The 27,349-nt window shown below is 38.1% G+C and overlaps 4 protein-coding genes across 4 annotated transcripts; 1 reads left to right on the top strand and 3 right to left on the bottom strand.

Annotated features, from left to right (window-relative positions):
• The first annotated feature begins 172 nt into the window (after positions 1 to 172).
• On the top strand, positions 173 to 2,117 carry LOC108677936. Its single transcript, XM_018166248.2, has 2 exons — positions 173 to 735; positions 959 to 2,117. The coding sequence occupies exons 1-2, from the start codon at positions 500 to 502 to the stop codon at positions 1,131 to 1,133; spliced, it is 411 nt and encodes a 136-aa protein (XP_018021737.1). The 5' UTR covers positions 173 to 499; the 3' UTR covers positions 1,134 to 2,117.
• Positions 1,420 to 5,018, bottom strand: LOC108677935 (cell cycle checkpoint control protein RAD9A). Its single transcript, XM_018166247.2, has 4 exons — positions 4,704 to 5,018; positions 4,426 to 4,494; positions 3,516 to 4,182; positions 1,420 to 3,292 (listed from the first exon to the last, which is right to left on the bottom strand). Exons 1-4 carry the CDS (start codon positions 4,735 to 4,737, stop codon positions 2,539 to 2,541), a joined length of 1,524 nt encoding a protein of 507 aa, XP_018021736.1. The 5' UTR covers positions 4,738 to 5,018; the 3' UTR covers positions 1,420 to 2,538.
• A 951-nt stretch (positions 5,019 to 5,969) lies between these two features.
• Positions 5,970 to 10,693, bottom strand: LOC108677934. The gene is made up of 5 exons (XM_018166246.2): positions 10,670 to 10,693; positions 7,981 to 8,808; positions 7,755 to 7,853; positions 7,239 to 7,431; positions 5,970 to 6,955 (listed from the first exon to the last, which is right to left on the bottom strand). The coding sequence occupies exons 2-5, from the start codon at positions 8,800 to 8,802 to the stop codon at positions 6,735 to 6,737; spliced, it is 1,335 nt and encodes a 444-aa protein (XP_018021735.1). The 5' UTR covers positions 8,803 to 8,808; positions 10,670 to 10,693; the 3' UTR covers positions 5,970 to 6,734.
• Positions 10,694 to 17,600: 6,907 nt separating this feature from the next.
• LOC108677932 (GDP-mannose 4,6 dehydratase) lies at positions 17,601 to 25,211 on the bottom strand. Its single transcript, XM_047884988.1, is given in 9 exon segments — positions 17,601 to 19,024; positions 20,172 to 20,240; positions 21,092 to 21,205; positions 21,756 to 21,851; positions 22,280 to 22,512; positions 23,196 to 23,388; positions 23,634 to 23,759; positions 24,805 to 24,921; positions 25,107 to 25,211. Coding segments are annotated over 9 exon segments (1,098 nt in total). The 5' UTR covers positions 25,194 to 25,211; the 3' UTR covers positions 17,601 to 18,961.
• Positions 25,212 to 27,349: the final 2,138 nt, after the last annotated feature.

Genomic DNA, 27,349 nt, shown 5'->3' with positions numbered 1-27,349 from the left:
CCTGTCTCTCTCCTGCAAGAGCCCTCTTGATCTTCTTTTTTGTTGTTGTTCACTTGTCCCTCCTTGTTACCTACTCGTTTCTTTGAAATGCTAACTCTGCTTCTCTTTCGCCAGCTTCAGCGGCCTGTTCACTATACCTTCCGCCTCTTGTGGGTCATAATATGAAAAATTTATTAAAATCGAGTCCTTATACCTCGATCGTGATGTTCATGCTATATTTCCCGTCGAGATACTTCAATAACTGAGCGAGCGCTGTTAAACCATTTGTTCATTTAACTAATTTATTTTCTCGGTTATCTGTGGTTTATATTCGATTGCATTTTTGAGGTTTCACTTTCCAAAACATTCATGTACACTAATGTAAAACTTGTAAATTAATAATTTTATCATTTTAAGACTAGCAGTAAGAATTTGACATTTAGTTATGAAGATTAACCTTCAAACGTATATCCGTGCTAGGTGATCTGATGTAGCAGGGCATACGTTAACTTTCGCCGTTATGGCCGTGGCTGAGCGCGGCCATCAATCATGGCTTGTATCATCAATCCTCTTGCCCGCCGCCCACTCGTGGCGCACCAATAAGTTGCTGTACAATTGTTCTCAGGGCTACTCGAGCATCAGTGATCTACTGCCGCCGCTTCAGCGCTCTCCTGAAGGCGAACTCATCACACCTTGTGTGCTGAACAGCGCTGGCGTGGATGTCATGGAGCTCTTGTACCAGCGTCGCCTTCTACCGTCAGTTCTTGCTCAATGCTTCTACTGCCATCAATTTTTTACCTCTTGCTTGAATGTTCCTCATCTCATGTATTTTTTAAGTATTCTAGCATAATTGGACAATGTGATTTTTTTCTTCTCGAATGAAGTAAATGACTGTGGATTACGTTCATATGTACTTGCTCTTAGAATTGAAAACCGTCTATTAAATATTCGAAAATCTAATACAACATTTAAATTTCAGGAGAAAAAAGATGGCTGACAGCGAAGGTAAGGACTGTCATGCAACTGAGTCCTCGGAGGCTTGCAATGGAACATGCCATAGTAAACCCGTGGATGCTCCTGCCACGAAGACTTCCCCTAGCGTGCTGGTGGTTCAGGCCGAGCAGGGAGACTCTGCCCACAAGCAGCCGAGATGAAGTAGAGTTCCTTCAACTTAGCAGCTCGTGGCATTACAAGGGACTGGAGGAGCTAAGTCGCTGCCAAGGAACTCCGCCAAAGTTTGATTTAATCCATTTTTCTAAGATATTTATTTCATTCTATTTATGATTAATTGTTCCTTTTATATATTTCGAACACAGAAAGGACGTGAAGCTGCTTGTTGAGTTGATTATATAAATTGATTTGTGGATGCCTGTTGGTCATTATTTCGTGAGCATTCAATTGGGAGACAACAAAACATTCCAGTAATTCTAAAGGTTTTACCTCAGAAGCAAAAAGATACAATTTTTATTTGTACTATTATTTTTTGTTATACCAAAGCTGAAGTGTAGAAGAAACATGTGTGCACTGTACTTGCTTGCAAAAGAGTGAATGCCGTAACTCGACAATGACATGAGCGTTCAATTATGAAGAATAACGGGTACCTAGACCTTTTTGGCCAGCATTTCTTGTAGCTTCCTCACACGCGTGCCAATGAATACATGATGCAAAGCACGCCATGATGAAATTCACGGCCATAATAGCATTCGGTATAAATACGTAGATTCATAGCTGTTCCTTTTTGTACTCCTGTTAATTCTATGTGATTTTTATATATGTAAGAACATTTTTCTTAGATATAAGATATTAATGTCGTTTTATATGGGCAATTATTTGTATAGATGGAAATGTTTTATATATAAACTTAGCCGAAGCCTAAGCTCTCTGTGATGTGATGAACTGTTGAAAATAATGTACCTTAAACTTAACCATTTCCTAGCTAGCCTTGCACTAATTTTCATTCAAGATTTGAGAAACGGGCATATTTCTTACACGGGCCATAAACCTAATCATTTCGCGAAATGGACTTGGCGTATAATAACTTCGAATAAAAACGTTAATAAGAGTCCGAGTATTAACCCAAGTCAGCCTTCCATTTAACGAAGAAAAATGTTTTAACCCAATAAAATTCTATCATTGTATTCATTAATTATTGCCTGCAACAGAAGATATAGATTTTATTCAATGTAACGGAAAACAAGCCAAGACGTAATGGTTGGAAATCAGAAAGGCGCACGAGGGTGAAGGTGACGTGCCATAAACATGTCGCCGAGCATGCAGGTTTCCTAGGGTGGGCTGACACGTCGGCCAGGAATGAATTAAAACTCCCTGTGCTAGAGTTCAATTTATCTTAAACAACATAAGATTCAAAAAGCTGCGCCCGTTAGAAACTTTGGCCTGTGCGAGTTAATGTACTTGTAGTTTATGGCTTATGCATAACGTGATACTTTTCCTCTCCGTTTTTTCCATAGTTGGATGACTTTCGAAGTCTTGTAATGTAACAAAAAATATACATTTATTACAAGTCCTATCGGAAACAAAAAACGTTAATACAGTTACTTATCAATCTTCTGGGTCAGAGTCAGGTGCCAGGACATCGCTGCGCAAAGTTGCCTCTGCGGGATTGTACGTGGAGTTGAAACAGCGATAGAAAAGGAAGTGCTTACGTTTTTTCTTAAGAGGAGGTGAGTGCGCTTCAGGTGGAACATCATTGGGCATGACTAACTGATCATCAATTGCTCCCAAGTCCCGAATCTCCTCGGCGACATCCCTCAGAGGCGAGCGTGTGCGGTCAACACTGACACCGTCGCACAGGACAGCCATATCAGACTCTTCTACATGACGTCGCAGTAGCGAATTACGAGCAGGAGATTGAGCTTGGCAGGAAGGCGTGGAGCCGTTCGCAGGTTGGCGCTCAGCTGTAGAATGTCGATTGTAGCCTTCAGTGCTTTTTACATTTTCAAGCGCTCTAATGGACCGAGCCATGAGAGGTATATCGTCACTCTCTGAGCCAGGTTCTTTTCTGGGTGGCTGGTGACAGGAATTTAAACCAAGATTAGAGTTATCAGGTACACAAGGATCAAAAGCATCGAGTTCATGGGGCATTTCCGGCTGATGATGCTCAACCACGTGATGCTTGCCGTCGGCACGAGTCTTCTTTTCTTTCAGAGCCGTGGAAGCATTATTTATTGTAGTGTTTAATGATGCCCCGTTGGCTGTGCCGGCCTGAGATTCTGCAACTGACGTCGGTATAAGCGTGGCAAGTACGAACTTGCACTCGAAAAGCGGCTTGTTCTCTACGCCGAAGATCACCGGGCTGTGATGTGGGTAAGGGAGTGACATTATTATCGTAGACATGTGCACGACATATAAGCAAGATATACAAGTACTACGCTATTACCTTTTATCATATCATTATCATGCTGGTTTCTGTGAGGATCACCAAACACTAATAATTTATTCACAAACGCAAAGGCACTAAATCAAGTCACACGAACTATATACTGCGAGTAGGACACGCCAGACTAAAGGTAACTCACCTGCCAGGTTGAGAGAAGCAGGCCTTGACGGGAAGGTTGCAGGGTTCAGAAAAACTGAGAATGGCCCTCAACTCCTTGAGATTAAACACAACTTCACCGTCTGACGCGATATTAAAAGAGTCAAATTCGTCGTTTTCCAGTTGTAGTTCAGTTCTTATAACTTTGGTCAAATCGGGCTCATCGTCAACATAATTTCTCATAGAAGCAGAAGTTGGCGTGACTTTGAAGCTGACTTCATCTTGCCCCGGCTGGAAATTGACTAGCACGTCACTAAGCAGACGAGAAGGGGAAGTGACAGTGTAAGGACAGCTTGATTCATCGTAAACAGCTGCGAGCGTTTCACATTCAATGAAGGGTAAGTGATAATTACGAACAACTGAGTAGCGGCACACAAGCTGTACAAGCAATTTGGAACACGCTTCATCAACCATTATTTTGCAGCGTTCAACAGATTTCTCGACATTTGACAGGGACTTGAAGGCTCCTAAGAAAGCCTTCATGGCGACTTTGCACTTGACAGCCTGAGCGTCACTCTGCAGTGAGCTTGATTGGGAACAGCTCCCACTGGGGGCATCCACTCCACTCTCGTATTGACTGAAGAAACTCTCGCCATACAAGAATGAGGCAAATGCTGACCGCGAAGAATTGACAGTGCAGAACGAGACTCCTGCAAAGAGGAACATATTCTGCCATCTTATACTAAAATGATATGTATGCACAGGACAATATTTTCTCTCAAATATTTTTGAGTATACTACTTCCCATAAACAAATGAGAATCAATAGATCAGATGGAGTACAAGACACAATTACATGTAGTTGAAAAGTAACACTGGGAGAAATAAACAACATCACCAATATTGTGGAGGAAGACAATGCAAGTCATCATTGAGTCAATGTAGCGTACTTACCATCAACCCTCGGCTCTACGTGCAGTTCATCTCCTATGCGGGCAAGTGAGTGGATAGATCTTGCAAAGACTGCAGAAAAGAAAAAAAAACAGAGCTTTAGCTTCCAATAAAGAAAGGAAGGCACACGTGTCACAATGGAGCATTAAAGGTACGCCACATTACGTCTTCCACACTTCACTTCATGAATTAAAATAGACCTGACATAAAACGAATGATTTGCAAAGACAAATAAAGCTTGCCATTTGCTTCACTGATAAAGTAAGTGTGATGACAATTACCTTTAATGTTGACTCCAGTGATGGCGCACTTCATGCTTCAAAATTGGTCATATATCACAGGAATGCGGTATAATGATATCTATATCAGGCAAGCTCATTAAAGATGCATCGAAGGTTAGGGTTCGCTATGAGAGCAACATCTCCAACAAAAGCCTCAAAATCACAATGGTGCAACATGAAAATTCTGCCCCAAATCTGTAAGACAGTTGAAAAAATGCAATTAAATACAGAGATAAATAAATCCTTTTTAACGAGTGTCATCGCCCAGAAGAAAAGTAAAGACTAAAATCCAAAAGGAATGTAAATATTTCATTCTAATGAATAAGTTCACATTTACATAAATAAATTCAGAATGTTTAACTTAAAAACTGCATCAAATTAACAGACAAGTATTTATTTCCATGGCTTTGATATGGAACTCAGTGATGTACAAACTTTGTGTGCTCAGGCGTTTCGGTTACATAACCGAATTACACAGGCAATAGGTGAACAGAATACGACTGTTATTCGGTAGGTACAATTCAACTCCCAAGAACTCCTAATGCAAGTTCTTTTGAATTATGAATAAAGGATGAGATATCCAACTGCATTACGGCCAGAGAGAAGGTCAAATAACAAGTTTTACTTCGAAGAAGATGTAAGTGTGGCAAGGGGAAAAAAATATAACTCAGTACTCACTGCAGTGAGTGACAGAGAGCGCATTTTCTCGTCGACGAAAACTTGAGGTCACGGACGGACAGACAGACGGACGGACATGGCGAGCACAATAGTGCATTTTTTCCATAAATGAGAAAATGCGCTAAATAGAGGCCTTGTGTTGACATCAGTGTGATACCACCTTGTGTCGGCCCCATCATTTCTGAATGCGGGCCTGAGACAACGCACGCGGGCCTGAGACAACGCACGCGGGCCGTAAGCTATCTATCACTGTATACTGTTCTTATGAACCAGCATCTATGACAAAAACAACAAATTCAAACTTCACAAATTGCACACCAAAGATGCAACGTCTGTGCCATGCATCTGAGCCGTAATTGCCACATCACCTACCCCATAAAAAACACGCAGAATGAAGTCAAGATGCAAATGAAATCAAGGTTCTGTCGGCAAGTTCAAATTTTAACTGCTATACAACATTAGAACATAATCAAGTGATTAGGTAAAGGATATCCCAGAAATAGGAACAAACTAAATGGTTTAGAGGTCAATACTTGCAGTACATATGACATATCAAATCCAATGTCGTTCATGGTTACAGACAAGAGATACTCGTGAAAATGTATATTCAAACAGCGTTGGAAATTCCTTTCACATAATATTTACATCAGGAAATGCTCTTACATAGTTATAAAACGATGGAAACATCTGAAGTCGTACAAACAAAGAGGTTAATTTAAATATCTCACAGCCAGTATGGTTCTCAAGAAACATGTGGTAAGAATAATGAAATAAGAGGCAAGTACACTCAGTGAGCTCATAGCCAAGGCAGTTGACAAACTGTCTACCTAGTTTTAAATATAGCAAAGATACGGTATGACAGAATGTGGAGTAAGACAAGATTTAAAATGTCAAACACACACCATTTGAGATTTTTTCTCAATGATTTTGACCACAGCCTCATTAAAAACGCATTACTTTGTTCTGCCTTTATTACGAGAAGTAAAGCAGAGAGAATTTCTTCTAAAGTGGTGTTACGTACATCAAAAGATACATAACCAACTTGAGAAAAACATGCACATGGATACATTGCAAAGCAAGATGTTGATTCAGGCTCTCAACAATTTTAATTTCAGTTTAGAGTCAGACAGTCAGTTGCAGTTTGAATGAAAAAATTGGCCAGTTGACTCTCTGCTCCACATAATGGGTGAATGATTGTAATGAAAACTTGCAATTTTAGCATAGTTAATCATTGTAGTTTGACAACAGATAAAAACAGCAGAATGCAGTAAATTTTATGCACTGCAATAATTCTCAACAGAAATACTGTTGTTGGTCTATCACTAGGACAACCTAAATTGCGATATGCAAGGCCTAAAAGTCATAATGTATTGGGGGTTTCTTGGCACTATTTCGGGTGGCTGATTGGGTAACACTACAAGCTGCCTTGAGGTGCATGAGCTGTTCAGGGATTGGCACACGCCGTTGATGCAGGAGCTGCTGCAGGCGCATCAGTGAGTTGTAGGACAACATCAACTTGAGGCTTGTGGCGAAGTGTAGGACCTCCAATGCTGCTCTCCAATTGCCTTCATTGCCTGCAACAATAGGCTAAATTTATTTAATACTCTAAACCTCTGAACCTGAATTTAAAATAAGCTTCATACATATATGTGCATATATATATATATAACTTGTTTGATGACCTACTAATTGCTTATTAGGGTAATTTGTGAAGAAGTCTTGACACCCATCAATAGTATGGAGCAGAAATAAAACTGTAATCTAACTGTAAATAGATAATAAATTACTCTTACAAAATAAATATTTTGTCGCTATATTTTGTCGCTTAATTGGAAGAAGGTTTACAAGTGGCCTCACATTGCATGGAGAGAAGAAGACATGAGATGGGAGATAGAGCAGATTGCTGCTCATACTTCAAAAGAAGCTGAAGGAAGTGTTCAACTTGAGCAATGTTGTGGTGCTTCAAAAGCAGCGTTGCTATACAACGTAGCTCTCTCATAGCCAGGCGCTGAACACCCACCAGTTCATAGAGAGAATCTGCCCTAGTGAACTGAAGGGCAAATACCCAACAGAAGTGATTAAACTCTGAAATAGGGAACCAGCTTCTAAATTGTTTAAAACCTTTGAAATGAACACAATCTACAAAAAAAGATGGAGTTTGAAAAAATTTAAATTTCTGATGAATAAAAAAAAAACATTCCAGAATTCTACTGACAAAAGTAGCAAAAATTTAGGCACTGCCTACTAAATGACTATCAAATGGTCAAATTTTAACCCAAACTTTCATTTATTTAGACGGTATTCTTAAACCCAGATACGGTAATTCATAATGGCTGGCCATTGTAAAACAACCAATTAAAACATATCACTAACCTCAGGTTGTAATGGAGAGAAAAAGTAACCTTTCCAAAGTGTAAATGCAGGAAGAGAAAATCCATGGAGTTTGTTTATGTCCTTTACCAAGTCTTCAGCCTGAAAGAAAATTTTACAGAAAAATATGTATAGTCCCAACATTAATTGTGTTGAGTCTTGCATTAAAAATTGCAGTATTGTATGACAATTTCAAATTATTAATGCAAAAAATGAATGAACTACTCACCTTATTCCAAACAGAGTCTTGTTGCACTTCAGGTACAAGTTGCAGGATTGAAAGAGTCACATTTCTCAGTGGATAGATTTCAGAAGTAATGAGGGAAATGAGTTGAGGGTATGAAAGTGTTTCTGAATAAGGAGAATTTATATGGAGATATTTACTGCTAATTTCTTTCGCATTGTGCAGATCTGATAATAAATCAAGGCTCTCAATATGATTTCCTGCATGAAATTCTGCTGTTGCCAGGTGAGATTGAAGGGCATAGAGTTGTCTCGTAGGTTTGTAAAAATTTGTAAATGCATTTTTCAAGATTTTCTTCACAAGTCCAACAGAACCTTGAAGTGAAGCAATATAGCAAAGTTTGTCAACAGTTTCAAAATCAAAGGAATATTTAGATAAATTTGTTTCACTAGCCAAAAATTTCAAAACTTCTTCATGTCTACCTTTCAACATTAACATTTGCACAGTGTTATCTTTTTTAGGGATATATGTTGATGGCCTGATGTTTCTTTCTTTTAAAATAAACTTTTCTTTTTTTGGGATACTTCCATTCAGGCTTTTTGTCTTAACACAAGATTTCTCACTCGTTGATGGCACAGATGTTCTCATTTCAGGCTCTTTATTACTCAAAAGATGATCTAAAAATTTATTGATTGGTGCCTCTGACAATGTGTGACAATGGAGATGAGGAAGAAAAGGTTGTAGTATTGTGAGAAGCATGTGATGATTTGTAGGAGACCAAACACTTGAAGGATCAATTAGGACACTGTAATGAGCACTCAATTTTGAAGAAGCTGTGAGAGGCTTTCTTAGAGAAGACAATGCCATGGCAAACTGTAAAGATATAAAACTAACATCAATCAAGGTAGACTGTTGTGTTGTCCAGAGAAACATCAGTTAAAACAACCAGTTTAATGTTATTTCATTATTCATTTGTGTTCCTGTTAATTTTGATAATTTTTCAATCAATAATTTTTGGAGCAAGACATTTCTCAGGGTAAGTACACTACTCCATACATATATTTATTAGTATTAGATGGCAGAATTTGCTTGTTTGTATGCATGCCATTAATGACCAGAGAATTAGTTGATTTAAATTATCAGAGAATCAAACAATTCTTCAGACAACGTTGGTGGATCAATAGGCATGTTTCAGGAAGCAGTTTTAGTTTATTAACAATGTTTTGCATACTAGAAACATTCATTTTTAAGTTACAAGATGCATTAAATATTGAAATTTTGGTTGAAATGCATTAAATATTGAAATAAATAATTACATAATAAGAGTAAATAGGATACAACAGTAAAATTTTGAACCAGAAAATCACTCTGAAAACTATCTCAAAGTTCAGATGAATCCAGAAGTCAAGAAATAGATAGTACCTACCCATCAAACAGGGTAATAAGTTATGTTTTTGAGCATTTCCATTAATAACCTCTTACCATGAAACATTTCATAAACAAGTTTGGGCTCATTTAAAGGTCTTTGCAAGGGCTATTGTATGGCATCTCTGAAAAAATTCCATTTGCTATTTGTAAAGTGCCAGACACAAATAAAAGGGTCCCGAAATACTCCTGGGAATGGGGTAATTGATACTACTTGAAATGAAACTTAATTTCAAAATATTTGAAGCATGCAGAGTGTACTCATCCATTCCTAACAGTATATATATACCCCAAATTCCTCCTCTTCCTTTGTAGATGATGTAGATTTGGAATAAATGGTTTTCTGTGATTTGGATCCATTTTTCCTTTATATATTATTGTATCCATGGACATGACATGGAGCATTGACAACAATCTTGTCCACTGCAAGCCTCATATCAGTGGCCATATAGCATTTCTTCTGTATCTGTAAGCTTGCAGGATGACTTGTAATTTTACACCATTTTAATAGAGTCAAGTGAATTCACTATGATAAAAATATAAAAAACATACCTGAAACAGAAAGAAATATTTTAGTGACAACCATCATATTTTTGGAGAAATGATTCATAGTTTAGGTTAATTACTTTTCATACTATGTTGCCCAGTGCGCAATTCTATCTATGACATTCTATGTATAGTTTTGTGATGACCGTTGATGCACTAATTTTTCGTCAAGTGAAATTTTTTGCATTATGAGGCAAATTTAATTCAAAATTCTTGATTGTTTATTGATTTTTTTGTTATCTGGAGCCTTTGCTAAGCAAGGTTCTACTGTAAATGCATTTTTAGGAGTGTCCCTTATTACCCTGTTGTATGGAAATGTCTTCCATTTTTTGAGGAATGAGCTACGCAAATTCTGTCCAACAGGTTTTCAAGCCAACACCTGTGTGCTACTTTTATGTATGTAAAATTTGTTGATCTGGCGAATATTTTTTTGCTACAGGCCTTAGCAGAGGTACCATACTTTTCCAAAATCTCACTTTTCACATTTTTTTTCAGGGATTTTTTAGAGGCAGTAAATGTGTGATTTCTTAATTAGCTTTATGCTAAATAGATAGTAAAAATGTTAAACCAACACCACTATTTTTAGTTTTGCAATATTTTGATTAGTTTAGCTGCTACATTTCTACAAAATGTGAGATGATTGTCCCAATTTACCCTGCCTGTCCCTTATTGCCCCATTTGACGGTACATACAGGGATTACAGGTTACTGAAACTATATATTAGAGCCGAGATATTTTAGAAAAAAGTAGGACATTTCCTGACCTGGTCATCTGAAGACAGTGAAGTGGTTTTTCAGTGGAGGTAAGGGGCAAGGGAGCCAGTTCAGCCAGGGGCCCTGGGTGAACTGGCTGTTTATTGTTTACCACATCAGAGCCCTGGCCCAGGGCTCTGATGTGGTAAACAATAAACTTGGATAGCTTTTAGAACTAAATTCATTTTCAATTCCCTGATTACCGGATCTAGTTAAGAATTTTATTCATTATCTTTGCAAAATAATATTGTATCTTATCACAGATACTTCACAGTTTGCTGGTCCAACAACAGGACTCTATTAGTATTACTATCAGGGAACAAGCGTTGAAAACATCTACCTTTAGGGCCAAAACTAGGGCTTTCCCTCCATTTCCAACACCGCAAGATTTCTGCCAGATGAATTACCTCCTATGAGCCCTATCTAAATGTTAACAAAAGTGCACCATTGGCATCAGGCTGCAAGATTCCAAATGTATAAAAAAAATTTCACTTTGGAGGAGCAAGGTTTCAGAAATAAGTAGGAAAATTCCAATCCTGTACATGGAATAGGGAAGAATCTCAAAAATTCTCTGCTTTGCCAATATCTTTGAATATTTTATAATATGGTGGTAAGTACTATTGTACCAAGTGGTTTTATAAACTTTAGAGTTTAGACATGTATTTAATCAAGATAGTTAATCATTTAACAAGTAATTCCGGCTTGGCAACTTGGCAACCTCATCAATTCTAAAATGGGCACAGACCACTGCCAAACACAGGTAGGTGATTGTCATTTTCTTATAATTGGTTTTAAGACTTGTGGTTTCCAAACATCCAAAGCAGTGAAAGCACCTCCCAGTCTGTTGCCTATCAGATGATGATGTCTTCTTTGAGCCTTTGAGGTATAGCAAATGACCTCACACAGGTCAATTGTCACGCTTGGTGACCTGGACATGACAATTAGTTTCAGGTTTGTAGTTGCATTTAAAGCATTATCAGTTGAAAGCCCCTTCATTTGCTTTGGGCTTTGGTTATTGTTACTTCACACTTCCCTGGAGTCCTGGACCCTGTCACTGTCAGAGTCTTGTTTACAGTTACACAGCAGTCACAGCTTACAGTCATGACATGGTTGAACAGTTGAACTACTACTAGTCTACTACATAGTTCAACCATCATAAACCATGGCTAAATATGATGGTTTACAGACTCAAGCCCCCTCCACAGTCCACACGCTCAAACTTTTCATCACTATGTCAGTCTTAGGGTAAACGTGGTATATTCCAACATCGTGGGTATTCCAACATTTCTCAACTTTTTTCCTTTATATTAAGCTTTTTCTTAGTTCCATGCATTTGTTGATGGTTGATATAGTGACATCATACTTTTGCGCACCATACTATTGCCAAAACACTAGGTCTGGGCCGTCTGGCAGGAAAATGTTGAGATTTTAGAGAGAGACAGTGCGCATCACCCAGTGAGAACATCAAAATATGTGTCAAAGTTGATAGTTGACCTTGCTCTACCAAATAGTGATAAACTGTGTAGAAAGAATATTATGGTTTGAGACTTTTAAATACGTCTGTAAATATATTAGGAATCCTTTAGGTATACCTACTTGTACTTGCCAATTTCAAGTGGTAAAAAAATTAATAGATGATTAAGTTAAGAGATGGTTTTAGACACATAAAAACTAATTTTGAAGTTGATCCTACTGCAAACTGCAAAGACTTTGTAATATAATAATAATAAAACAATAATAATAATAATAAACTCTTCATCAAAAGGAATGTGCCAAATGAAGTCATCAATGTTGTTTGGTGCTGGAAGCCTGGCAGCTGCTGGCTGGTGCCTGCCTGCCTGGTAGGGAATACTAGGGAATGTAGGGACTAGGGAGTAGGGAATAGGGATGCTGTGCAGGCTGCAGCTGTGATTGCTATCTATCATCTAATAATCATCAAACCTCATTGTGGTAGCCTAGCCTATTTTTAAAACCATTTCCGGGACTACCGCGTACGTTTGCATCGCTTTAACCTAATTTTGTGGCACAAAATGCGATCACTGCAGCAGTCAGCACTAGCTTCTCCATTGCCGCAAGCGCACAAGACTGAAGGAAAGTTTGAATTGAAGGTACTGACTAAAACCCCTGTGGACGGCTGGACGCTCGTCAGTTTTCCGTCTTGTCGGTCAAACTTTGGCATGACATGCAAGACTGACGCTAAGTTTATAATAATAGCGTTTCAGCGTTTATTACGCCATAGGTCTGCCGCCGATTATTAACATTGCAGAACCACAGGCCCACAGCTTTTTGCGGTCTCGAACTAACAACTCAGTGCTCACAGCTCACTGATTCAAATTCTTCTGTGATTAATTAACCGCCCGGCTTCCTTGCCGATTCTGACCAGAAACTGTTGCACAGAGCTGGGGTCGAACTCGAACCCACGCCTCTTTGCGAAAATCTTGGTGCTCTGCGGGCAGGGGCAGCAGGGCCGTTACCAATACTCACCATGACAGCTACAGCCGCCTTCCGTAGGATTTTGATTAGGTCCGTACTCCGCAGTTTATTACACAGTTTTCAAGCTACTTAGTTTATTACGCAGTGTTTGAAAATAAAGATTGCCAATGGAAAAATTTTAGTATTTAAAAGGTATGTTACATTTTTTAAATAATCCACAAATTTGTGTTGCTTTTACAGAGATGCATGTTAGTGGCCAGTTTTGCTCATAGTATACCTTCACGTGCGAAAGCATGCTCCTCCCAACATTTACCCCAAATTTGCACTTAAACAAACATTTTTCGACCTATTATAAACTCATTGACGGCAGAAAGGTGGAGGAGCGGGGCAAGTGGGGGTTTAACTGGAGCCAGTCATTATATGCCTCAAGGTTGATAGTTGTTGCAAGTCTCAAATCTAGAGGTTCTGCCGTTCTGGCATGCTGGGGTGTAGTCTCCATTAATACTAAACTGACTTGAAGTTTTGAACAGTAGCTGCAGACATTCGGCGCAATGTCTGGAAGCGGTTTCGGTTACGGTATTTCTATCAAGTTTTTCGGCAACGAAGCACTGAAGCCGCGTTTAGCTGTACATGCTCATGCTTTGCGTTGGCTACATTACTTTTTTAAATGTTAAATTTGTTGTCAACGGCTGCGCTCCCCAATTTCATAGCAGTTGACCTAATAAAATCTTCAACTTGGGTGTTAACTGTGGTGACCAAGCCCCTAATTCACAGTCCATGTTAACACAATCTCTCTTGCATTAAAAGTTCCGAGACATAGAATTTAACCTGTAACTTAGGAGTTAAAATTGTTAAACATACAAAAAAAAAAAAACTTGTTAAACATACAAACATACAAACATACAGATAGGAGTATTTAAGCTAAAATCCGGGATTCTGAATAAAAAGAGAAACGAAGAGAATGGGTAATGCTCTAATCATCAGCCGATCTAACAGTCAAGACAACAAAGGGAAGGTAATGATAATTGCTAAGTACATGACAGCTGACTCAAACCACTGAAAACCGCCGTCAGATGCGAAGTGCCATAAAGCCCGGTCTTGAGGATAAATACTACGTATAGTGAACACCAATACACATTCCAGAGGCCTTCAGAGAAAACACGCCTGAGAAGATCTGTTGACGTAATAGAAATTTTCTAAAAGGCTTATAAAAAAATGAGCAAAGACATGCCGAGTTTACTGTAAAAAAACATGGAATGATGAATAAAAAAGGCGTCGTTGTATTCAAAAAGTTTCCATTTCGTGTAAATGTTAAAACAACTACAGTCTAATGAATATACAGAGTCTGAAGGATACAACAAACAACAATTTTCTAAACCTTAGTACTTGAATGTAGCAATAGCTATCAATGTTGTAAAGTTACGAATGAATCTCATTGAGCATAGATAAAAGTTTTATAGATTTTGCCTCTCGCAAACAAAGTCAGCAAACTTCTGGAAGAAATATCTAAAAATAAATTGCTATTGAACAACCGATTACGCCCTCAAACGAGTTCAATTTTCGGAACCTACAAGATGAATAAAACAGGTTTCGTGCATTTCGACTAGAAAAAAAGGTTAGAATTTCTATCTAGGCACGTTATGAAGCTAATTTAGCAACTCATCAAGTACAATGGAATCCTGAAAAACATCCGCATAAAAAATCGAGAGAAAAAGAATTTCTATGACAAATTCTTGGCTTTGCACCAATTTGATCGACTATTCAACAGCTTTAGTAGTCAACGCTCTTCATACATAGGAACATGAGACGAAGAAACTATAAAAATCTTACTCGTCCAAGAGAGATGCATCATCTTATGAATGATGACTCATAAAGTGGGCATAGGACAAAAATCAGTGAACGATTCCATCGATATTTGCTGAATGTAAAAAGAATTAGAATATTTTTTGTAAGAAAAAGTTTTCAAAAATGCTGTCAGAAGTAGCAGCATTAAGACTGCGAAAAAATTGTTGGCATTAATTCAAGTCCAACTTTGAATAACGGGAACTATTGTACATCATAATGAACCAAAAGTTACTTGTTTGACAGAAAGACTAGCGAGCCTTCTAATTTTTCCAACATTCAACTCAATAAACAAAATTCCTATGATTAGAAGACACACATTAACAGAAAATTGGTGCCACCACAAAAACATGTCATTGTTTGTGCCATAAATGTAAACACGTTACCAATTACCGTACAATAGCTGGTAGTACAATAATTAAGTAGCATCAGTGCAGCACACATAACTTAATCTAGGAACGAGGATAAAAATTGGAATAATTGCTCATTTCGCATCACATAAACAATCGATTACTTGAAGCCTAAAAAAGAGAGTACATTAAAGTTACTATGAACGCAGTAATATTCAATACCTCGACCCAAAAATAGAAGCAAGCTGTACACATTTTTCAATACAAGTGGTTTGGAATATAAATGAGAAACATTTTACCCAAACTGGAAGCATTTGATCCTCTCTTGACATAACTGTCGTTTCGTGAAATTTTCGAAACAAGTTACGGTTTATTTAATAAACAGAACGTAATTTTCGTAATTTGATACGGTTTAAACATAACGATAGATCCGAGTAAGAGACTGGAAATAATTCATTTCCTGTTACTGGCACAAATACCTGCAGCGAACGCGCACAAGGTTTTAAAACAGAACTGTTGCAAGTCACTGCTCCTGAAAATACACTGGCAACTAAGGTTTTGATGCTTGAGAAATTTGAGATAAAGACTTAAGACTAAGATTAACTAATCAACAAACACAAATTCGAGTCTAATGAAATGAATGCAAGAATAAAGGAATTTATTCCAAATTCATGACCGGTTTTTAAAGTTTTTTTTTTAAATCTCGATATAATTGAAATTATAAGCCGTATCCTTAAAACTTACAATAAAAAATTTCAACATATCAATCAGATTAGAAAGAAATATAGGCAATTTTTTTTAATTAATTGTACACAGTGTACAAGATGCATTACTCAGCTCATTAGTTATAAACGAATGAAATATTACATATTAATATGGATATGCATTCAACTCAACAGCATCTCTAACGCCAAATCAGTTATTAACCCTTGCCTGGCTCCAGTTGATCGAATTGCATTTGGATTGATTTCGCGACCGTTTCATAATTGAGCGAATTATTCATTTAGAATAAATGATGAAACCTGATTCATGACCAGTGCATTCAAGATACAATGCTTCACTTGTCAAACAATGGTGACTGGCTCATGCTATAAACGCTGAACTATTGCGGGCACATCATGTGCTACATGACGATGCATGAACCAGCACAACGCTCGCATGCTGTTGCTGCACAGCATTACAGGCTATCACATGAAGCAACACTCACTGGCGGGTATTGCACAATATAAAAGACTATCACAGACAGCAATCATTTCCTGGCAACTACTGCACAATATAATAGACTATCACAGAGCACAACGGCTTGTGAAATTACGAACGACGAAAGAGAATAACGCCAAAGAACAATAAAATATTAACGTGTTATTTCTTCAATCGTTTTTATAAAAGTTGAAAAATAAATGTGAAGCCTTTTCAGAAATATGTATTGGCTTCAACATATATCGAGTTGAACCAAAACAGAGAGTGGCCCAGAATGCACTTTGATTGGTATCGACAAGCTAATCCTTGAATTAAAGGCACCGTAGGTGACTGGATCATGTAATGGATCATGTAGCTGAATTAAATTCCCGAAACAAGTTCACAACTCACTAATAGGTACACCAGTCTCAATCAGGTATAATTTACCAATAAACTAATGTAATTCAGGGTAGAAGCTCATTCCATGGTGCAAAAAAATTGCAACATGCATGAAAATAACTGGCATTTTTAGCGAAAGATGATCATCAAGCTAACCATTGATGCTTGGATGATGGCTACAATCTTGAAATTCTAAGGGAGTTCTGCTCCAACAAGGCGACGGTGATGTCTACGGATCCTTGTTAGGAAAGATCTCCAGCAAAGATTAGTAGCAACTTAGCAAGGAAAGAAGAAAGATAATTCTGAAGGTATTCAGAGCGCTCCGACTGCTAACTCCAAACATTGTAGGAGATCTGGCTTTTATCTATATTCAACTTGAGCTTTCAAAGAACTGAAATGCGATTTCTCACTGCTTGAATAACTTCATTGAACCTAATAAAAGTGTCCTTGATGAAGCGCACGCTTGTATCAACGAATAAACTAAGACAAGTAATTTAAATCACAAAGTCGAATAAAATACAAGCTTAAAATTGGATGGCATTGCAACATCGTAACATCAAACATAAAACCAATAATACAAATAAAATGGGGAAAAACCTTCAGTACAAAAAACAATATGAATATGAAATTATTACCCATAGAAGCTGCAGGAACCCGATTGTTTCGTCTTGGAATGTTGTGCACTTCAATAAAACATGATGCAATACGCCATGGATGTGTTAAAAATTTTCATAATGTAATTCAGGGTAGAAGCTCATTCCATGGTGCAAAAAAATTGCAACATGCATGAAAATAACTGGCACTTTTAGCGAAAGATGATCATCAAGCTAACCATTGATGCTTGGATGATGGCTACAATCTTGAAATTCTAAGGGAGTTCTGCTCCAACAAGGCGACGGTGATGTCTACGGATCCTTGTTAGGAAAGATCTCCAGCAAAGATTAGTAGCAACTTAGCAAGGAAAGAAGAAAGATAATTCTGAAGGTATTCAGAGCGCTCCGACTGCTAACTCCAAACATTGTAGGAGATCTGGCTTTTATCTATATTCAACTTGAGCTTTCAAAGAACTGAAATGCGATTTCTCACTGCTTGAATAACTTCATTGAACCTAATAAAAGTGTCCTTGATGAAGCGCACGCTTGTATCAACGAATAAACTAAGACAAGTAATTTAAATCACAAAGTCGAATAAAATACAAGCTTAAAATTGGATGGCATTGCAACATCGTAACATCAAACATAAAACCAATAATACAAATAAAATGGGGAAAAACCTTCAGTACAAAAAACAATATGAATATGAAATTATTACCCATAGAAGCTGCAGGAACCCGATTGTTTCGTCTTGGAATGTTGTGCACTTCAATAAAACATTGATTGTGATGCAATACGCCATGGATGTGTTAAAAATTTTCATCAAATCGTTTCATAAACACTATATGGAATGAAGATAGATGGCAGCATGTGGTTATATATTATTGCTTTAGAAATTTTTTGAAAGTAAAACTCACTAAAATTCAATTCACTTACATGGTCGTAAGTAAAGTAGCCTATGCAAGAAACATCTTTATTTTGATGTTTGGTTCTAATGTTCCGAGATTCAGCGGAATATAATAACGATATAATGAGATAAAACCAACATGCCCATGATTGAGTCAGAATAGTGTAATACTATCGAATGGTGAACGTAGAGAGTCGGAACGTGGTGAGAGGATATGGCGTTCACTTGATCGTGCAACACTCATCACTAGTGCAACACACTTTCAGTACACGGTTGTTGAACTTGCACATCTTTTGTTAATCACCCTGCTCGAGTTTTACATAAAACTGTCTAATTTATGGAATAAAATCAAATTTTTGAAGCCTTTCTGATGTTACGACGGTCGTAACGATTTATGCGTATCCAGAACTTGGTCGTTATGACGAGACACATCTTGTGTTAATTACCCTGCTTGAGTTTTACATAAAGATGTCTAATTTATGGAATAAAATCAAATTTTGAAGCCTCCCTGAAGTTACGATGGTCGTAGCGATTTATGCGTATCCAGAACTTGGTCGTTAAGACGAGACACGCTCGCCATGGCAGAGGAAGTGGACGAGATTATGCGTTGGGGTTCTTTGACATGAGCTCGATGTCGCTCGCCATCATGTCCTTCACGAGCTCCTGTGAACGTCATAATTCTTATAAAGAAACGCATATTAAAAAATGTTATTACTTATAAAAATCCTTTAGCTACCACGTTAATTAATAGTGCTAAATACCACAGTGCATCCGTAACATATTGCTGATATTTCTCATTGAAATAAATTCGCGGTATGTTTGTCCACCTGGTCTCAGTGCGGCCTGGAATTGAAGGCGATTTATTTGTCCCATCGGATAAATGAGCTTCATACATAAACAAAAAATGACATTTCAGAAGTCAACACGTGTGTACAGCTAGACGTTAAATGGTGCCAAATTATTGAGTGCGTTTGTAATTAACTTCCGACACTTGAATAAAATAGAAGACCATGTGAGAGGCCTACTGTTTGGGTGTCCTCTGATACAGTTCTCAACACTTACGGACGGTTGAGAAGTAGGCCTGAACAAAATGGAAATAGTAATCTATGATAATTTCATAAATTATTTGCCCGTAGTATCATGATCTTAATTTTTCGATCGCTACATCAGTTGTTGGTGGCTAGTAAATGCTTTTGTGCCTAGAGGATTTTTCAAAGGCGACTGCACATTTCGGTGAAAGTACAACAAGTTTTGGTTTGAAGTGCGTGCTGAGGTCTGCATCCTCCCTCATTTTACTCTCAAGTGACATTAAATACGTCGTAATAAGAATAAGCTCTCTAAATACTCGCATTATACACATTTAGGTAAACACGATAGCAATACATGGCATGTATCGTGGCGTGCATCACTTTAAAGAGATGAACTTAAACTTTATCGAGCCACCGCAGATTTCACTGAAAGTTAAAATAACTGTGTTGAATGAGCTTTTGATTCGATAATAATTTTGGTTCTCTGGCTACATTTGAAACAATTACAGTTTTCTCAGGCTGGTGACTGTGGTGAATAAGCTCTTAAATCGCATGTGGTTGATGCGTACAAATTTATCCTCAATCCACCATTAGACATGAAAGGCAAATGCTGTACTCTGCAATTGTTTTTTTTTTTTTCGAGAAAATAACCAATCAAAAACAAAAAGTAAACAAGTCAGCATTAGGAGTACTTTATGAGTGCTTTATATATAAGATTAATTAGAATATTTAAATATCTTTCGTTGATTCATCAATAATCATGTAGAAAAATGTATCCTTACCTTGAATGTAGTGGTTGGCTTCCAGCCCAACTTATTTAAGGCCTTTGAAGCATCGCCTTGTAGGTAGTCCTGCCGAAAGAAAATAATATTCACCAAAAAGTTCAACAGCTCTAGGAGCTTCATAAGTATTCCAGGTCATAACAAATATTGGATGATACATATTGAAGTTATTTCTCATCTGTCATAAAATCTGATGAAATTTGAGCCGAAGTTTTTCATTCACAAACCATTAAATTTAATCCTGAGCAGCGAGGAAATAATGGAGCAAATATGTTAATAAACAATCACAATTTAGCTAACTCCATTGCCATATGGTAAACTACTTTATCTTCAGCAATTAAGATATCTCGCACCGCGAAGCATCAACATCGTCAACAAAGTTTAAGGTGTCAATTATTGAAAATATCTCCAGTCATTGTCATTCACAAAGGGAGGACGGAATGTCTCAAGTGTCCAGCCCGCTGAAGCTGACAATCAAGATGCAGCGTTAGCATCTCAGAGAGACGAAGTGACAAGGCGGGACAGGTGAAACGCAACAGCCACGAAGACAATCGTGCAAAGACGTCGCTTACAAGACACGTCAACCGCACGCGATAAACAAAGTAGAGAAATGTAATAAACATTAACAATAAATGAAGTCAGCGGAAGCTAAGACTCAAAGCTGGAGTTCACCCTGGAGACTTTCAAGAGACAACTGGACGTGTTCCTGGGCACAATCACTGATAGATCTCCCCTGCAACACTACCAGCGGCGAGAAGCAAGCAACAGCATCGTGCATCAGGTGGCCCAAATGGGGGCGGATGAGCAATAATCAGAGGCGGCGATCCATCGTAGCCTGGGACTGCTACGTCTGAAAGAAATACTAAGGAACCAAGGAACTAAGCATATATTGCCGATGATGCATTGCGTGACGGACTCACCACTTCGGCAGGGCGATAGTACTTGGGGTTGACACGCACCCTCACCACGTCCGTGCCCTTCTCCACCCCGACCTCCGTGTCGCCGCTGCCTCGCCACTCTATTAAACGCCCGATCTGGAATAACGTTAGAGAATTATAATCACAACACCACAGCCAGTTTACATGATCAACTGTCAAAGAAAGCATGTTATTCTAGGGAAATACAACAGACAAACAAGTTACTTAAACAAGTAGTTTATTTTCATACAGAATTTTCTCAATAGTTTTGAACAGCTAAAGAATACTTGACCGTATGCGATTACTGATCCATAAACATAATAGATATTGATATCCAATGCCTGTAATTATAAAATTAAGATACAGTTTCGGCCCAATAAATAGTGGTAACAAAAACTAATTTCTGGCTTCTGGGAATTTGTTATATTTGTGCAGCTGCCCCCGGTAAGCATACGGTAGTGGCAAAGCAGAGTTATTTTAGGCTCTTCCTCAAGTTCATTTCTAAGTCCTATGAGTAGACCAGAAAAGTATCATGAATACCAGCATTATCATTCATAAGATATTGGTTTAAATCTTGCGTATATCCTGTATATGACTCTAATATGAGGAAATTAAAAATGAACCAGTTGTAAAAAGTCTCAGGTTTGCCGCTATGTAAGGAAGTCACCTCCTGGAAGGCGGCCTCAACGAACTCCCTGACGGAGTGCACCTCGCCTGTTTGAAACCAATTAGCTCATGTTCAATGTACAAGTAATTAGCTGAACTAATATGAGCGCCGTATCAGCTGCAACACTCGACACCTGGTGTTCACAGAGCAACGAACACTTGTGCACAATGCCTGCGTTACAAAGAAGCGGTGCAGGGTCTTGCAGCCGCCTGTTTCAATATTCATTTTAAAAAGGCCAGGTTATGGAGTGAGAATCCTGTTATCGCCTTTTGTTTTCTTTCGAAATCATCTGTCGTCTTTTCGATGGTCTTCATGGAGTATATTTTCAAAAATTTTCAGTACTACTTGATTTTGTTTTATTTCTGACGATGAGTGCTAGAATTTAGGACACGAGAACTTTAATATCGATGATAAAACATAATTATTGTTAAATTGTACACTTGTATATTATTGTTAATGCCCATTCGTTCCTCCATAAGCGATTAGATGCTTGAGATTAAGAATACAATTCTAACAGCAGTTACCTCGACATAATCCTTGGCATGCCCCCAGTCTCTCATTGAGTCAATGTTGCCCAGCTCGAAGCTGTCCATGATGCCGAGGTGGATCTTAGCAACGGAGCGCGTGATCTTGCGCGTGACGAACGTCTCGCCACGTCTCGGCGACTCGTGGTTGAAGAGGATACCGTTGCACGCGTACATGCCGTACGCCTCCCTGTAGTTCACGACGATCCAGTACGCGTACAGTTTAGCGGCACCTGTACGCAACACGACAAAGTGAAGAAAATGATCACAGTTCTGTAAGGAGAAAAAATAAATCATTTTTTGTACAGAATTGACATGAATCCTGTGTGCGGGAATCTTAGATTGCAACACAAGGTTGTTGGGGTCTATTCAACCAAGTGTTCGGAGTCAAAGAAAACCTATTTATTGATTAGTCCCCAACAAGGTGAAGAAAATGATCACAGTTTTGTATAGAAATGTTAGAGGGTTCAGAGCATAGAAACCAAATAATTATTGTACAGAATTGACATTAATCCTGTGTGCGGGAATCTTGGATGCTCGCGGGATTGAAACGTTCTAGGAAGATAATGATAGAACGATGGCAAAAATCATGCATTCAATTATAAGTTGTAGGTCAATAGTTAACAGCAAGAAAACATATAAAATCGAAAATTAGCAAAACCAAACTAGACCTACCAGTATTAATTTTAGCAGCAAATCACGGTACATTCCAAGGCATAAATGTTCACTGAATCATCACAGACAAAATTAAGCTGAAATTTCTGGAATCATGACAAAAAGGGATAGTATTTCTTCGTTCATTCAATGATAGATAAAAAGTAAATTCTAATTCACAGAACCGCGTTGGCTAAATTTAACTAATATGCTCGTGTCAACTATAATGTTCGTCCAAAAGTCGATCAAATTACAAACTAACCATAAGGAGATCTGGGATAGAAGGGCGTGGTTTCTTTCTGTGGAGTTTCGACAACTTTACCGAAGAGCTCAGACGTGCTGGCCTGGTAGAACTTGACGGTTTTGTCCAGTTTACAAGTGCGCAGTGCGTCTAGCAGACGCAGGGTCCCAAGAGCGTCCACATTGGCAGTGTACTCGGCCAGGTCAAAAGACACCTGCAGTCACATACGAATTTATGTTGAAATAAGCTTATAATGTCACACTTCTCTCTCATTAATGTGGTGGGAAGTCAAGGATTTCATGGCTTACGGAACAATGGCTTTCAATCGTCCCTGTGGTTGAGAACTAGTGTTTGCTCAGAGGCAGCAGCTACGCGATAACATTGAAATAATACAATAGTTTCCGTTCACTATCGATGATATACATACCGCATTATTGGATGGTGTTTTTGAATGCTCACCTTGACGTGGCTCTGTGCACCAAGGTTGTAAATTTCATGCGGCTGGACCTTGGAGATGATTTTGACCAAGCACGTGGAGTCTGTGAGGTCGCCATAGTGCAAGTGCATGGCTCCCTCTCTGTGGGACTGACACGCATCCATGTGTTCATTTTATCCCATGGATAAAATGAATGAAATGATTTTGATGAATGAAATGATTTTGATAAAATGAATGAAGATAATTTTGACCAAGCACGTGGAGTCTGTGAGGTCACCGTAGTGCAAGTGCATGGCTCCCTCTCTGTGGGACTGACACGCATCCATGTGTTCATTTTATTCCACGGCACAATACTAATATACTAAACAAGTACTAATAAACATAAACAAGTACTACAAACAAGTACCGGTACTAATTACAATTGGCTTAGTTAAGTCAATAGCAGGTTCATGTTAACAGGACACACTTTTAAATAATTAAACGTACACTCTACTCACGACATTCTCAGCGCCAGCACAAGACAATAATTTTTTAGGATCATAGATATTAATTTTTTTATTGCACTGAAAATGTGTGCTTTCAAATATAATCCGATGCAATGACGAGGCTACTAAACATAAAAAATATAAAAAATTAAGAGAATTTAATGAAAGGCTGAATTATATAAGTTAGACGACTTGATAAGAAGTCTCAACTAATCAGCATCTGTGCGCCACTGAATCCAGCCTTGAATAAGACAATAAATCACTGTGAACTTTTGACGGCAGGCGCGTAGAATTTACGAATTAAACTATGGTCAACCTCCAAGACAAACTTATTTGATACAGACCATCAAAAACGCGCAGAAATTATTTAGCTAGCAACGAAAAAATTAACCTCAACTCTTAGCTTTTTATTGGGAGGAAAAACAGCTTCTAAACAGAAAATGCGAGACAATATACAGTATATACACTACCACCTTGATGGCACGCTTACGGCAATAGATATGCTGGTATTTATCAATAGGAATTTTCTAGTTCAGAAAATAAACAGCTATTGATAATTTGAAGTTTAATTTGCAGTGTGATTGAACTACTCCATCACCAAAATGCATATCTTAATGGAATCTTTCTATGAAAATTCAATGTAAAAAACTATTGAAATACATAAGCAAGTTTAAAACTTTAAACAGCGCGCTATGGACCAGAAGCTTACCTTGGTGTCTTGGTACAAGTGATGAATGCGACCGGTGTTGAACGATGAGGAACGTCTGATGATCCCATGAACTTCATATCCTTTACTCAGCAGTAACTCAGCTAAGTACGACCCATCCTGCAACACAAATAAACATCGCATTGAGAATTTGATAGTTTTACCAAATAAATACACGATATCACTTTACATCATTTCAAACATGAGAAAAAATACAATAAAAATCAGTCGATAATCGCAATAACACTCAATTTTTTACAGAAATTATATGATGTTAATAGAATAAAGAGCTTTTAAAATCTCACCTGCCCTGTGATGCCCGTGAGAAGCGCCCGTCGCACCGTTTTTTCAGGACTACCACTTTTCTTGTTTAATTCCTTAGCTTCAGCCATTCTGTCTAGACCTGGTTGCTGGAGCACAGATTATACATTAAAGCAAATAAGTACTTAGCTCCGAACATTCACTAATACTAAGTTAACAAATAATACTTAGTTTACTAATCTGGGGCCATACTTTTAAAATTCGCTAAGTTAACGTAAGTACTTACGCTCTATTTTCTTGTCTATGATTGGTGGATTTTGCTTGAAAGGCCGTCAATGACTGGCTGCTGAACTTACGATCTCTTAACTTTTTTTGAAAGTATGGGCCCAGACCACTAGATTGTTAGCGTACAGCAACGTTAAAGGCGGACTGCGATGTTCATGGCGGACTGCGATGTTCAAGGCGGACTGCGATGTTCAAGGCGGGCTGCGATGTTCAAGGCAGACTGCGATGTTCAAGGCGGGCTGCGATGTTCAAGGCAGACTGCGATGTTCAAGGCAGACTGCGATGTTCAAGGCGGACTGCAACGTCAAAGGCGGACTGCAATGTTAAAGGCGGAATGGAATGTTAAAGGCGGACTGCAACGTTAAAGGCGGATGAATGGAATGTTAAAGGCAAATGTCAATGTTAAAGGCAGAATGCAATGTTAAAGTCAGAATGGAATGTTAAAGGAAGACGTCAATGTTAAAGGCAGACTGTAATGTTGAAGCCAAACTGCAATGTTAAAGCATTGTGGCAAAGCAGAAACTTCACTAGATTCTTACTTCTTGAGACCATTGAGTAGCTTGTACCCAAAGCAGGAAATTGGGCAGAAGCCAACTGTGAATTGCACAAAAATGCCTGTGAATTTTGCCCATTTCACCAGTTTGTTTATTTTTCATTTCTCTATTAAAAAATATATACACCCTATTTTCACTTGCAGTTTACTAAAATCACCCACAAAATGATTGTTTTTCCCTGCAGATTAAGGGAACTGCTGCCCAATAATTCCAATTGGGCCTGTTCAGTATCATGGATATTGGATACAAGCATCATTATATAGATATTGAAGTAGAAATTAGTAATTAGATTTCTAAATTAAAAATGAACTGTTTTCTGAAGAGTCATTTGCCAATATGCATTGAAAGCACAATGCAATGTTAAAGGTGGGATGTAGTGTGATCTGAAAGGCATGTATCCTTATTCTTGTTTCCAATTATGATGGTCTTGCCAATTTAACACATTGAAATGTCAAAACCATATTGAATATTGTAATGTTGAAGTCAAATTGCAATCCACTTTGAAGGCCAGAATGCTCAGGAGTCAGAAAACAGAAGTGATATGAATTATAGACTTAGCAGCCTGTTAGCATGCAAAGTGCTGATTCATGTGTTATTGGTAATGGTAGATGTAACTAAAAAATTCAGGTTGAATTTAATTTCAGGATAGAAAATAGAACATTTCATTAGGATTTAAGAAGGGAAGCCAGGTGGCCCCGGCATGGAATATATCTTTCAATGGCATTGGAGCCCACAGTGCCTGGCAAGGAATCTATTTACTCTTGGAGCCATAACTAGTTTATTGCTGTCCCCCATATTTTCAGAGATACAAGATTTCCACTAGATGAATTATCTCCTATTCAATTGATGATAAATTGTATGATTGTATTGATTGAGACACAAAAGTCCAAATTTACATAAAAAATTTACTTTGATGCTACAAGATTTCATACATAAGGAGGAAAATTTCAATCTAGAATAGTGGCAAGGGGCAAATCGCAAACATAGTAATTAGGGACCCAGACAAACCACAAAATTTTTTAGAATCAGTTAACAATTCATTCTTTATTTCCTTGTTGGGGGTCAGCCCCTCTAAAGGTCGACGGTCATCTACTCAAAGTCTCAATTTTAAAAAAATTTCATATGCATGATAATATGATAATGCTGGTCTTCATGATACACCTACAGTCCTACTGGCCACTGTGCAGAGAGTGGATGAATATTGCAAGATCTTTGGCAATGCTTCAGTAGCAAAATTTACGCCTTCAGAAGATCTTGCCGACACATTTAAATTGAAATTCTTTCATTTAATATATTTGTCAGTCTTCGGCAAACTATTTAAAAAAGTAAGGTTTCCGGTATGTTGGATTGATCAGCATGCAGTGAAGCTTGTCCAGAAATCAGTTGCGATGAGTTCCCGCCAAAAAAATGTAAACATCAAGTTTACGATTACGTAGTTGCAGTCACAT

This window comes from Hyalella azteca, unplaced genomic scaffold (genome assembly GCF_000764305.2).
Source record: "Hyalella azteca isolate HAZT.00-mixed unplaced genomic scaffold, Hazt_2.0.2 contig16660, whole genome shotgun sequence".
In the NCBI taxonomy this organism is placed as follows: domain Eukaryota; kingdom Metazoa; phylum Arthropoda; class Malacostraca; order Amphipoda; family Hyalellidae; genus Hyalella; species Hyalella azteca.
This window is presented reverse-complemented; position numbering and strand designations above follow the sequence as displayed.